This window comes from Panthera leo, chromosome A2, assembly GCF_018350215.1.
Source record: "Panthera leo isolate Ple1 chromosome A2, P.leo_Ple1_pat1.1, whole genome shotgun sequence".
Classification (NCBI taxonomy): Eukaryota; Metazoa; Chordata; class Mammalia; order Carnivora; family Felidae; genus Panthera; species Panthera leo.
The window spans coordinates 152308871-152321986 of NC_056680.1; the positions used below are offsets into that span (position 1 = coordinate 152308871).

Below are 13116 nucleotides of genomic sequence, written 5' to 3' on the forward strand. Positions count from 1 at the left end.
TTTATTCCTGGGATGCAAAGGTAATTCAATATTCCCAAATCAATCAACGTGATATATCACATCAACAAGAGAAAGGATAAGAACAATATGATCATTTCAACAGATGCAGAAAAAGCATGTGACAAAGTAAAACATCCATTCATGCTAAGAACCCTCAACAAACTAGGTCTAGAAGGAAAATACCTCAACATAATAAAGGCCATTTTGAAAACCCACAGCTAACATCACACTCAATGGTGGAAAACTGAGAGATTTTCCCCTAAGATCAGGAAGAACAAGACAAGAACGTTGACTTTCACCACTTTTTTTTTTTTTAGTTTATTTATTTATTTTGAGAGACAGGGAGAGGGAATGGAGGCAGGGCACAGATAGAGAGAGGGAAAGAGAGAAAGAATGCCAAGCAGACTCCCTGCTGTCACTGCAGAGCCCAACAGGGGGCTTGAACCCACAAACCGGGGAGATCATGACCTGAGCTGAAATCAAGAGTCGGACGCTCAACCAACTGAGCCACCCAGGCTCCCCTCTCATCACTTTTATTCGACACTGTACTGGAAGTCCTAGCTACAGCAATCAGACAACAAAAAGAAATAAAAGGCATCCAAATCAGTTAGAAAGAAGTAAAACTTTGACTATCTGCAGACACCTACTAAACACAGAAAACTCTAAAGGCTCCACCAAAAAACTACTGTAACTGATAAATGAATTCAGTAAGGTCACAGGATACAAAATCAATACACAAAAATCTAGTGCACTTCCATACACTAATAATGAAGTAACAGAAAGAGAAGTTTGAAAAAAATCCCATTTACTACTGCACCGAAATGAATAAGACACCTAGGAATAAACTTAATACAGTGGTGAATGATTTACATTCTGAAAACCATAAACATTGATGGAAGAAACTGATGACACAAACAAATGGAAAGATATTCCATGCTCCTGGATTAGGAGAATACTGTTAAAATGTTCATACTATCAACAGCAATATAGGGGTGCCTGGGAGGCTCAGTTGGTTAAGTGTACAACTTCGGCTCAAGTCATGATCTCACAGGTCATGGATTTGAGCCCCACATCAGGCTCCTTGCTCTCAGTGCAGAGCCTGCTTGAAATCCTCTGTCCCACTCTCTTTCTGCCCCTCCCCTGCTTGCATTCTCTCAAAACTAAACAAACATCAAAAACACTTTTCAACATAACTAAAACAAATAATCTTAAAATTGGTATGGAACCACACAAGACCCCAAATAGCCAAAGCAATCTTGACAAAGAAAAAAAAAAAAACAACTGGAGGTATCATAATCCCAGATTTTAACATATACTAAAAAGCTGTGGTAATAAAAACAGTATGGTACTGGCACAAAAACAGACACAGATCAATGGTACAGAACAGAGAGCCCAGAAATAAACCCACAATTATATGGTCAATTAATCTTTAACAAAGGAAGCAAGGATATGCAATGGGAAAAAGTCTCTTCAACGAATTATGTTGGGAAAACTGGACAGCTACATGCGAAAGAATAAAACTGGACCACTTTCTATACACAAAAATAAACTCAAAATGGATTAAAGACCTAAATGTGAGACCTAAAACCTTTAACATCCTAGATGAGAGCACAGGCAGTAAGGTCCCTGACATCGGCCACAGCAACATTTTTCCAGCTATGTCTCCTGAGGCAAGGGCAAAAAAGCAAAAATAAACTATTGGGACTACATCAAAATAAAAAGCTTTTGGGGGCACCTGGGTGGCTCAGTCAGTTAAGCATCCCACTCTTGATTTTGGCTAGGTCATGATCTCACAGTTCATGAGTTTGAGTCCTATGTCAGGCTCTGCGCTGACAGTGCTGAGCCTGCTTGGAATTCCCTCTCTTTCCCTCTCTCTTTGCTCCTTCCCACCCCACCCCCGTCTCTCCCTCTCTCAAAATAAATAAACTTAAAAAATAATAAAATAAAATAAAATAAAAATAAAAAGTTTTTGCACAGCAAAGGAAACAATCAGCAAAACAAAAAGGCAACCTACAGAATGGAGAAAGATATTTGCAAATGACATAACAATAAAGGGTTAGTATCCAAAATATATAAAGAACTGACACAACTCCACACCAAAACAAACAAACAAATAATGCAGGTCAAAAATGGCAGAAGACATGAACAGACATTTCTCCAAAGAAGACATCCAGATTGCCAACAGACATCTCATCATCAGGGAAATGCAAATCAAAACCACAAGGAAATAGCACCTCATATCTGTCAGAATGGCTAAAATCAAAAACACAAAAAACAAGTGTTGGTGAGGAAGTGGAGAAAAAGAAACACTTGTGCACTGCTGGTGGGAACGTAAACTAGCGCAGCCACTGTGGAAGACAGTATGGAGATTCCTCAAAAAATTAAAAATAGAATTACCGTGTGATCTAAAAAGAGAAATACACTACTGAGTATTTACCCAAACAACATGAAAACACTATTTTGAAAACATATATGCACCCCTATGTTTATAGCAGCATTACTTACAATAGCCAAATTGTGAAAACAACCCGAGTGTCTATCAACAGACGAATGGATGAAGAAGAGGTGGTGTATATATACAATGGAATATTACTCAGCCGTAAAAAGAATGAAATCTTGTCACCTGCAACAACATGGATGGAGCTAGAGGGTACACTGCTAAGTGAAACAAGTCAGTCAGATAAAGACAAATACCGTATCACTTAACTCATGTGGAATTTAAGAAGCAAAACAAACGTACAAAGAAAAAAAAAAAGAGATAAACCAAAAAAACAGACTCTTAACTATAGAGAACAGATGGTTACCAGAAGGGAGGGGGTTGGGGGGAAGGGTGAGGGGTATTAAGAGGACACTTATCTTGGGGCGCCTGGGGGGCTCAGTCAGTTAAGAGTCCAACTCTTGATCTTGGCACAGGTCATAATCTCACGGTTTGTGAGTTCGAGACCCACATGGGGGGCTCTGCGCTGACAGCGCAGAGCCTGCTTGGGATTCTCTCTCTCTCCCTCTCTGTCTGCCCCTCCCCCACTTATGAGCACATGCATGTGCACACGCTTTCAAAATAAACTTAATAAAAAAGAGTATCTGGGGCGCCTGGGTGGCTCAGTCGGTTGAGCATCCGACTTCGACTCAGGTCACAGTCTCGCGGGCTGTGAGTTTGAGCCCCGCGTCGGGCTCTGTGCTGACCATTCACAGCCTGGAGCCTGCTTCGGATTCTGTCTTCCTCTCTCTCTGCCCCTCCCCCACTCATGCTCTGTCTCTCTCTCTGTCAAAAATAAACATTTAAAAAAAATTTTAAAAAAAGAGTATACTTTTCTTGATGAAGACTTGAGTAACGTATAGAAATGTTGAATCACTATATTGTATGCCTGAAACTAATATAACACTGCATGCTAAGTATACTGGGATTTAAAAAAAAAAACTAAAATGAAATTAATTAATAATAAACAGCTGCACAATTTATGCACTGATCCCCTCATTACTAGGCATTTAGAGGGCTCACAATTCTCTATTATGAATAATGTGCTGATAAACACCTTTGCACTCGTTTTTCCCCAATATTTGGATTTCTTTGGGGAGGAGGATCCTAGATTCTCAAAAGTAGAATTAGCAAATGCAAAGCTTAGTAAGTCATACTGCCCAGCTGCTTTCCCAATGTTTAGTGATTTACACCACCACTGGAAATATACTAATAATAATTGCAGCTGATATTCACTGAAAGTTTGCAACACGTCAGGCACTATTTTGAGCACTTTGCACCTGTTATCTTCTGTAATCCACACAACAGCCACATTACCTCCACTGTACAGAAGAAGAAAGTGGACGTTAATGTTGTCCTGCTATGTTATTATGAAAACAGTTTCACGACTGAAATGGTGTCTCCCCACGGTTTTAAAGTGCATTTCTTCAGTCATGTTCAAAACTGGGCATCTTTCATGTTTACTTTCCTGTGATATACACCCCACACACATATTCCTTCTGTGAATTCATCCTTCCTGTCCTTTGTCCATTTAGGCTCTGAAGTCTGCCCACTTATCAATTTCTTTGAATCATCCTCTCATAAAAATACCTCATGGGCATACCTGCTGAATACTTCCCTGGATTCTATTTTCCTTTGCTTCTAGTAACTTTTAGACATATACATATTCGATTATTTTAAATAGTCAAAAGGTAACTCTTCCAGTATATCTTAATATTTTCTATTATACATTTTTTTACAACTTAATCTCTTATTAGAAATTATTAGAAAATAACTTCCTCTTCAAATATTTCATATGTACCATTTCTCTATTCTTCTAGATTAAAGATGAAGCTGTCTGAATTTTGTTTGGGATATGTAATATCCACCAATGTTCAAATAAGCAGTAATTAACAGGAGAAAGAAAACTCACTGCAAGTACAGCACCTGTAAAGTATGGGAAATCCTGTGGGATATCCAGAGATATTTTTGTTGTTGACTGATAGACAATGCAACCTATAATAAATGCCTAGGAAACCATAAAGGATCACTATCCACCAATTATTACAAGTTTTGAAAAGGCTTAAACTAGTCCCTTGTTGACATTATAAAGGTATATATTGTCCAGAAAGTTAGAAAACTGTAAAAGATAAGCAAACATGTAATAGCTCCTCTTTTTAAAGCTTCAATTTCTTATTAAACCATCAAACAGGAAGGTGAAGGAATGAAAATAAAAGTGACTTTGAGTAAAACAGTCTGATGGGTATAACGAACTTCGAAGACTTTTCAAAGCATGCTGAGCTGTACCAAAAAAAAAAAATCTTAAACTCCACAGACGCTTGAGGAACAATGAACAACATTCACAAATATGGTATTTGTAGTATCAACTATTCATGAGACGCAGTTCCGTGACATGAAACAGCAATTTTTAATTCTGGGTAAACCGCCAGGGCCAACCAGCCACATGACATGTGAGACTCAGCTCAGCCATGTTGGACTTGACTGTCACCTATGAGCAGTGTCCCTCGTCACGAGAACCAAATGAAACAAAAATCTCCCTAGGTTACTGTCCAGCAACATTTGGAGTTGTTTATCACAGGCTGGAAAAGTGCCTTTTTAGAAAACGACACTTGTTTTAAAGCCATACCAAGTGCTCAGAAACAGATCTTTCAGTTTACCGTAAGCATTAAGAAACACTTTCCCTGGCGGAGATGTGCTGTGCACTCCACGTGAAAGGATGTTCTGAGACACTGACACAGGAACAAATCGGAGGACATCAGTCTTGGGATCTCCGCCACTCTCTCTTCCCCCCTCCCCTGCCTGCACCTCTACCGGGATCCCAGGGAGCACAGACTAGTGGAGGAGGTGACGGACACGGGGACAGCGGTACCCTGGGAAGTCTGAAAGGTACTCTGCCGGAATAGCCAGAAAGCAGATGTTCTCTAGTTCAGAAACGCAAGCTAAACAGCCACATGTACCTGTGGTGCCCCCGACAGGCCGTGGCCGGGCCACCGATGGCATCTCCTCGGGGTAGATCCCTCGGGCAGCGAACGGGGCGTCAGCCGATGCCTGTGTCTGCTGGGACTCAGAAGGCACCAGCTCCGAAGACGGCAGCAAACCGGGGCCAAAACCTGGTCTGAAGGCAAAGCAAGCCCAAGCATCAGAACCGCACTGGACCCTGACTCTGGCATTTTATTAACTCCACCTTCCGTGCTACAGAAAAAGAAGGCCTATCTATTGGTGTAGCCTCATCTCCTCTCTCACAACACAGAAATGTTTCCTGTTTGCTCCCTGACATATCTTCGGTACTAAGTACGGTGCCTGGAATAGAGCCGATGCCGGATGACTGAAGAAGACATGCCCTCGTTTACAGACCAAAAGCAGGTGCAGGTCAAGTTCCAGGGCCTGTGCGTCTCCAGCCTTGGATTAAAGCGCTGGCTCCCAGTCTTGGCTGCACATGAGCATCCCCTGGAGAGCTTTCAAAAACCCCGATGGCCGCGCTGTACCCCAGACTAATGAAAACAGAATCTCTAGAGGTGAAACCCAGACAGAGCAATTTTTAAAGCTCCACTGATGATCCTGCTATTCATTAAGGCTGAAAACCAGTGCTCTAAAGCGGGGGTTCTCAAACTTTTTAGTCTTCAGACCCCTTTCCACTCAAAAACTATTAAGGGACTCCTGAGAATTTGTGTTTATGTGGAGAGATATTTATTGCATTCAGAATTAAAACTAAAACTTTTTTAAATAACTATTTTCAAAATTCATTTAAAAATAACAATATTGAGGTGCCTGGGTGGCTCATTCGGTTGAACGTCCGACTTCAGCTCAAGTCATTATCTCGTGGTGAGTTCGAGCCCCGCGTCGGGCTCTGTGCTGACAGCTCGGAGCCTGAAGCCTGCTTTGGATTCTGTGTCTCCCTCTCTCTCCCCTGCTCACGCTCTGTCTCTGTCTCAAAAATAAATAAAACACTTTAAAAAAATTTTTAAGTAACAATATTAAGCATCTCACATGTTAACATTTTCTCAAGTAGTCAATGATATTTTCTAACCCATTCCCCCCAAAAAAGTAGTTTTACTTTTTTTCAAATTTCCTTAATAGAAGATATCTGGATTCTCATATACCTTGTATTCAATCAGTTGCTGTAAGTTATTTTTTTAAATGTATTTATTTTGAGAGAGAAAGAGTGTGTGCACACGAGCAGGTGAGGGGTGGAGAGAGAGGGAGAAAGAGAATCCCAAGCAGGCTCTACGTGGTCAATGCAGAGCCTGATGCAGGGCTCAATCTCACGAATACTGAGATTGTGTCCTGAGCCAAAATCAAGAGTCGGATGCTTAACTGACTGAGCAACACAGTCCCTGTAAGTTATTTAAAGAAGATGATCTGACTTCACATAAATACATAGTTGGATAGGAAGATTTTATTTTTTTATTTTCATTTTTTTGGATAAGGAAGATCTTAATAGGCTTTTCAGATAATATTCAAATAATATTTCAGACAGATATTCTTCTTTGACATACCAGAACTCAGCAAAGTTTCCTCAAGGGTTAGTGGCAATATACGATCTGAAGAGTATCAATTAACTTTTCATACTCAGATATATTCAAACCCACTACTAGTTTGCACTTTGAATGGACCCATGCATGACTTTCTTTGTTTTCTTTTTTTAATTTTTTCAATGTTTGTTTGTTTTTTCAGAGAGAGAGACAGAGGCAGAGCATGAGCAGGGGAAGAGCAGAGAGAGGGAGACACCATCCGAAGCAGGCTCCAGGCTCTGAGCTGTCAGCACAGGGCCCAACACAGAGCTCGAACCCACGAACCATGAGATCATGACCTGAGCCGACGTCCGATGTTTGACCGACTGAGCCACCCAGGCGCCCTGAGATTTTGACATGCGTCATTTGGAAAATATCAGTGCCATGCTTTATGTAGACTTTCCAGATATTGACACATTTCATTTCAGAGTACCAAAAATCACATTCATTAGCATCACCACTGAGCTCATCAGAAAAAAATCCTTTAAGCACTAGGAAGCTGTCAAGCACCTAGTGGCAGACAAGTTTCCAAAATTCAAATTTTCACTTGAAGGCTCAATTTTATCACTGGGAACAAATCCTGCCCGCTATTTTTCTTGACGTGACAGGCTCTCTTCCTTTATTTTCAAGACAGTGGCTGCCAAACAACCCGAGTGTGAATAACAATGTCATCTGATGGTCTCCTCAAACAAAAAACATGGCAGCAGTTCAGATGAGTTCTTAACTCCCACAACGGAACAAGTGCTCCTCCTTCACAATTCCGTTCTCTGCAAAGCGCTTTATGAGTCTTTCCTCCTTTGTCCTACAGACGATTAAAGACTCAAGGGTTTAGGTTTAAAAAAAAAAAAGAATAATTTTTACTACTTCATCAAGAACATACTGCATAACCAAAACACCGGCGTTCTGAAAACGTTGTGATTGCACAGTGGTGAAGAACACAATGATCACTTGGGCCGTGTGGTGCCACTGATTCATAATAAGGGTCATGCAGTTTCATCCACCGCTGCTTTTGTGCCTCAGTGTAATCATCAACAATTAAAAAGATCAAATAATGTTTTAGTATTATTATGAACCACGGTTTGGACTTCACAGGCAGCCCCCCACCCCCCACAAAAGGGTCTCAAGGACTATCACGGGTCTGAGAATCCCACCTTGAGAACCACTCTTCTAAAGAAATTCAAGAATGAAAAAACATGATAGTTTAATTACGGTGCTTTGCAAATGACAGTCAACCAGGAATTAACAGATCAAACTAGTTTGATGAGAACACAGACTGACTTTGCCTCTATTTTGTAGCGTTATTTCCAGAGCATATCTCATAAATTGAAACCCAAGGCTATTTATGTATTGCTCTCTTTAGATAACTGTGACTATTTTAGATTGACCTGAGAGAGAGATGTCTGGTATCTCTGACCTTACAGATCTAAAAGGCACACTTTTCCTTCAACATCTGGATGTTGGAGTTCACATAATCTCCTCATCTCCTGACCCTCTTGACCATCCACCGAAGAACTAGCTCTTGCCCTTTCCTTATTTCTACTTTGCCCAATTATCCTCCTCCCGCCTACGTTTACGTCATTTTTATCCTAAATTGTGTGTTCAGATAGTTCCGTGTGATCCAAATCCCCCAGAACCCTTTAATGTAACTGTAAAATTGGTCATCCAAACCAGAACTCTTTTCAGAGTGGAAGTTACCAGTATCTATGCCAGAAAAAGAGGTGTAAACTGAACTGAACTGGGCAAACCAGATCACATGGCCCCCATCGTTAACTTCTGCCCTGGGTCACCTAATCTTCACATGCTCCCTTTATCTCTGTTGCTTGTGGACCACAAAGCAGTGCCTGGGTTGGGGAAAAATAAAACAACCCCCTCTGAAAATGAGGACAAACAAAAGACAGAAAAAAATGAGGAAACCAGATAACATTCCTACTTCTGTGTGACTTCTGGTGATTGAAAGAAGAGTCGACAGGTGCCTGGGTGGCTCAGATGGTTAAGCATCTGACTCTTGCTTTTGGTTCAGGTCATGATCCCACAGTTTCTGAGTTTGAGCCCTACATCAGTCTCCATGCTATCAGCACAGAAACTACTTGGAATTCTCTCTCTCTCTCTCTCTCTCTCTCTCTCTCTCTCTCTGCCCCTCCCCGACTCACGTGCACCTGTGTGTACACTCTCTCACAAAATAAACCAAATAAAAAAGAACAGTTGATTATGATTTCTGCAATTAACTCTGGTTTTCTGCAATTCCCGCTTTGTAATAAATCATTTGTCCACTCATGGGTGAGTCTGCTTATGGATTCTCTATTCTGTTCCTTTGGTCTATTTGTCTAGCTTTATAGCAATACAACACTGTCTGAATTACCTTACAGCAATTTACAACTTTCAGATTATTCCTCATACCCTGTTCTTTTTCCTCAAAGTGTCTTGAATATTGTTGGCCCTTCACATTTCTACAGAAGTTTTAAAATCAGCTTGTCAGTTTCCACATATTTTTTTTTTTTTGAAAAAAACAACAAGGGGTGCCTGGGTGGCTCAGTCGGTTAAGCGGCCAACTTCGGCTCAGGTCATGATCTCGCGGTCCAGGAGTTCGAGCCCTGCGCTGACAGCTCAGAGCCTGGAGCCTGTTTCAGATTCTGTGTCTCCCTCTCTCTGACCCTCCCCTGTTCATGCTCTGTCTCTCTCTGTCTCAAAAATAAATAAACGTTAAAAAAAATAAAAAAAAAAATAAAAAATAAAATGACTAGGATTTTAAATGGGATCACAATGAATCTGTAGATCACTTAGGGAAGACTGATATTTTTAATATACTGAGTTACCCAATCCATGAACATTTTCTTTAGAGGGCTTGACTATTTTTGGTGAGATGAATACTGAGATATTTTATGTTTCTGAATGCTATTTTATGTAGTCTGTGTAAAAGTTTTTATTTTGTCTGATGCTCATAAACAGAAATAAAAGAGATTTTTTGTATACTGATCTTATATCCAGCTACTTTGTAATTTATCTATCTTGCTAAATTCTCTTAATTCTAACAATTTATGTGTTGACATTTTAGGTATTTCTACTAAAAAAAATTATATCATTTGAGAATAATAACAGTATTATTTCTTTCCTAGAATTCCTTAATCTCTTCCTTCCCTACCCTTCTTCCCTCCCTCACTCTCTCTCTCTCTTTCTTTGCTTTATTACACTATCAAGAACCCCGAGACAAAGTTGAATAGAGGTAATATAATCTTTGCTGAGATAACTATAACCAGATTAGACAAGTTCAATCCTATTCTTTGTTTGCTAAGATTTTCACCATGAATGGATGTTGAATTTTATCAAATGCTATATTTAGTGGAATAAGATTTCCCTCCTTTATTCTCAAAACAGTGAATTACATTGATTTTTTATTTTATTATTATTATTATTTTTAAGTAGGTCCCATGCCCTGTGTGGAGCCCAATTTGGGGCCTGAATTCACAACCCTGAGATCCCCTGAGATCAAGACCTGAGCAGAGATCAAGAGTCAGATGCTCGACTGAGCCACCCAGGCACCCCTAGATTGGTTGATTTTGTTTTTTAAATGTTAAATTACCCTTTCATTGTTGGAATAAATCTAATTTGGCTGTGATATGACATCCTTCCATATACAATACTGGATATCTTTGCTAATATTTAAGTTTCTGCACCTGTGTTATGTTCACAAGTAAAATTGGCCCGTAATGTTTTCTTTCTTACAACGTCCTTGTCCTTGTCTCCTCCTTGATAGAGGAAGAATGAGGTTGGGGGTTGCGGGGGGCACCTGGGTGGCTCAATCAGTTAAGCATCTGACTTTGGCTCAGGTCATCATCTCGCAGTCCGTGAGTCTGAGCCCTGCGTCGGGCTCTGCGCTGACAGCTCGGAGCCCGGAGCCTGCTTTGGATTCTGTGCCTCCTTCTCTCTCTGCTCCTCCATCTCTCACGCTCTGTCTCTCTGTCTCAAAATTAAATAAACATTAAAAATAATAATGAAATAAAAAGAATGAGGTGGGGAGTATTCTCTGTTTTTATGTTCTTTAAAAGAATTTGTGGAACACTGGCGCATTTTCTTCCTTCAGTATCTTTAGTAGAATTCACCGTTAAAGCCAAAGTTTTCTTTGTGGGCAGGATTTTGGTAATGATTTCAATTTCTTTAATAGTTATATGTCAATTCAGATATTCTCTTTCCAGGAATTTTTCCATTTTAAATTTATTAACAAAAAGGTTCAGAAAATCTTCTTAATTCCTATAAAATCTTTTAAAAATCTTTTAAAAATCTATCAAAATCTTTTTAATTTTTGAAAGATCTGGATTAATATGTCCTTTTCCATTCCTCTTATTGATAATGTTACACAGCTTACTTGATCAAGCTCTTCAGAGATTTATCAATTTCATTAGTTTTCAAAGAAGTAACTTTTAGCCTTGTCGATCTTCTCTATTATGGTATTTGTTTTCTATTTCATTAATTTCTATTCTTATTTTTATTATTTCCTTCCTTCTACTTCCTTTAGGTTTAATTAGACCCTTTTTTTTTTTTTTTTTTTTTTTTTTTTTTTTTACATTGAGACGGATGCTTAGAACACTGGTATTCAGCCATTTTTCTTTTCAAATGTATTTTGATTCATTTAAGGCATCAAAGTCCCCGCAAAGCCTGGCTTTATCCCACAACTTTCACTATGTCAAATTTTCAAGACTCCAAGGCCCAGAGGTCTGCCCAAAGTCTTGCTCAGGTTCTCAGTCACCTCCTCCGGGATTAGCAGGCACCCCAGGGAGAAAGTTCACCCAAAAGGCAGGGTTCCTTTCTCTGGACTCCCTGGATCTTGGCCCCATACCATTCCACTGCCCTGTTAGCTATCTGGGTTTTATTTTGTTTTATTTTAAAATCTTGTCTGGCTTTTCCAGATGCCCTGAGCAAACAATCTAGCCTGTCTTTACTGGGAGCAGAACTTAAAATTCCACCTTTTTTCTCCTCTTCAGGTTAACTCAAGAGAACACACAACCCAGAGGTTTGCATCTGCTCATATGAGCTAAAAGAAACGAGTTTACAAAATTTGTAAAAAAAAACAGTCGATGTGAGGAAGTCCTAATGTATTTTCTCCCAAAAACTTTACCTCGGCAATGGGCCTGATGGGGGAGTCATTCCATAGTCTTCGTATCTCTGGAAGAAAAGCAAAAGGAAATGAAGATTAACGTGCAACGCTTATTAGAAAGTGACAACAGCAAACTTACAAGTTTAGGTTTGCAGGATCAACTTTCAGGAGAATTATTTTCTCATAAAAAGCTGGCATGGCACTGAGGCATTCTGCCATCAAATAATACCAGAAGTTTCAGCTTGGGGAACTGGGCTACCACGCTTTAAAAAAACACACACACACACACAACTATTTTCTAGACCTTTCTTTCTTTTATAAAAGAATGAGTAACAGATAGCCTTTCTGCAGCTTCTCTTCCCTACAAGCTCATTCTCTACAAATCTGTATCTTCTAAAAAGGTCGGCCTTGATGGCCACACTTAGTACAAATGCCCCCATCAACGTGAGCATGATCATTCCCAGAACCAGTGGGTGTCCAGTAGCAATTCAAATACACTCACAAAAGTAAAGTATGTGAACGCTGCACCATGTTGTGGAACAATGTGAAAAAAGAAAAAATACAAAGAGAACCAGAAATTAGAGAGACTCTCAAAGATGAAGTGCACACTTTCAGTTTCTGATAGTTTTCCTGTTCCAAAGAGCCCAGCCATACTCTGTCCTTGTGTTCCATCCAGGGCCCCAGAGCCTTCAATCAACTCTTCTTACTTGAGCTAATCTCCGCTAACCAAGTATTCTTTGGCTAAATCAATGTCAATATGGCATCAGATTTAAATAAACGTGTATCTGTTGCATTCCTCATGAAATCAACACACCCTGTCCCTATCATACGTTGTACTCCTCTTCCAACGGTTCTTTCAACAACTGTGAATTGTTATTTTGGAACCAGATATTTCAGCAGAACAATAACTCTGGACAGAGTCCATCCAAGTTCAGTCAGTTTGAACCAACTGGTTATCCAGGTTCTAGTGTTCCAAGTTACTAAGTCAGCCTTGCCTCTGGACCTGTCCCCACTTTAGATCTTTTTTTTTTTTTTTTTAA

The 13116-nt window shown here is 39.8% G+C and overlaps 1 protein-coding gene across 4 annotated transcripts in view; it reads right to left on the reverse strand.

Annotated features, from left to right (window-relative positions):
* KIAA1549 (KIAA1549 ortholog) overlaps positions 1-13116 on the reverse strand; it is a 135922-nt gene that overhangs the window by 14592 nt on the left and 108214 nt on the right. For all 4 annotated transcript variants that reach the window (XR_006199058.1, XR_006199057.1, XM_042925976.1 and 1 more), the window contains 2 exons: positions 12098-12144; positions 5434-5591 (listed from right to left, as the gene is read on the reverse strand). Coding sequence is in view for 2 of the 4 variants with exons in the window: in XM_042925976.1 (XP_042781910.1) it covers positions 5434-5591; positions 12098-12144 (205 nt within the window). In the remaining 2 variants the exon portion in view is untranslated. The remainder of the gene's footprint in view (positions 1-5433; positions 5592-12097; positions 12145-13116) is intronic.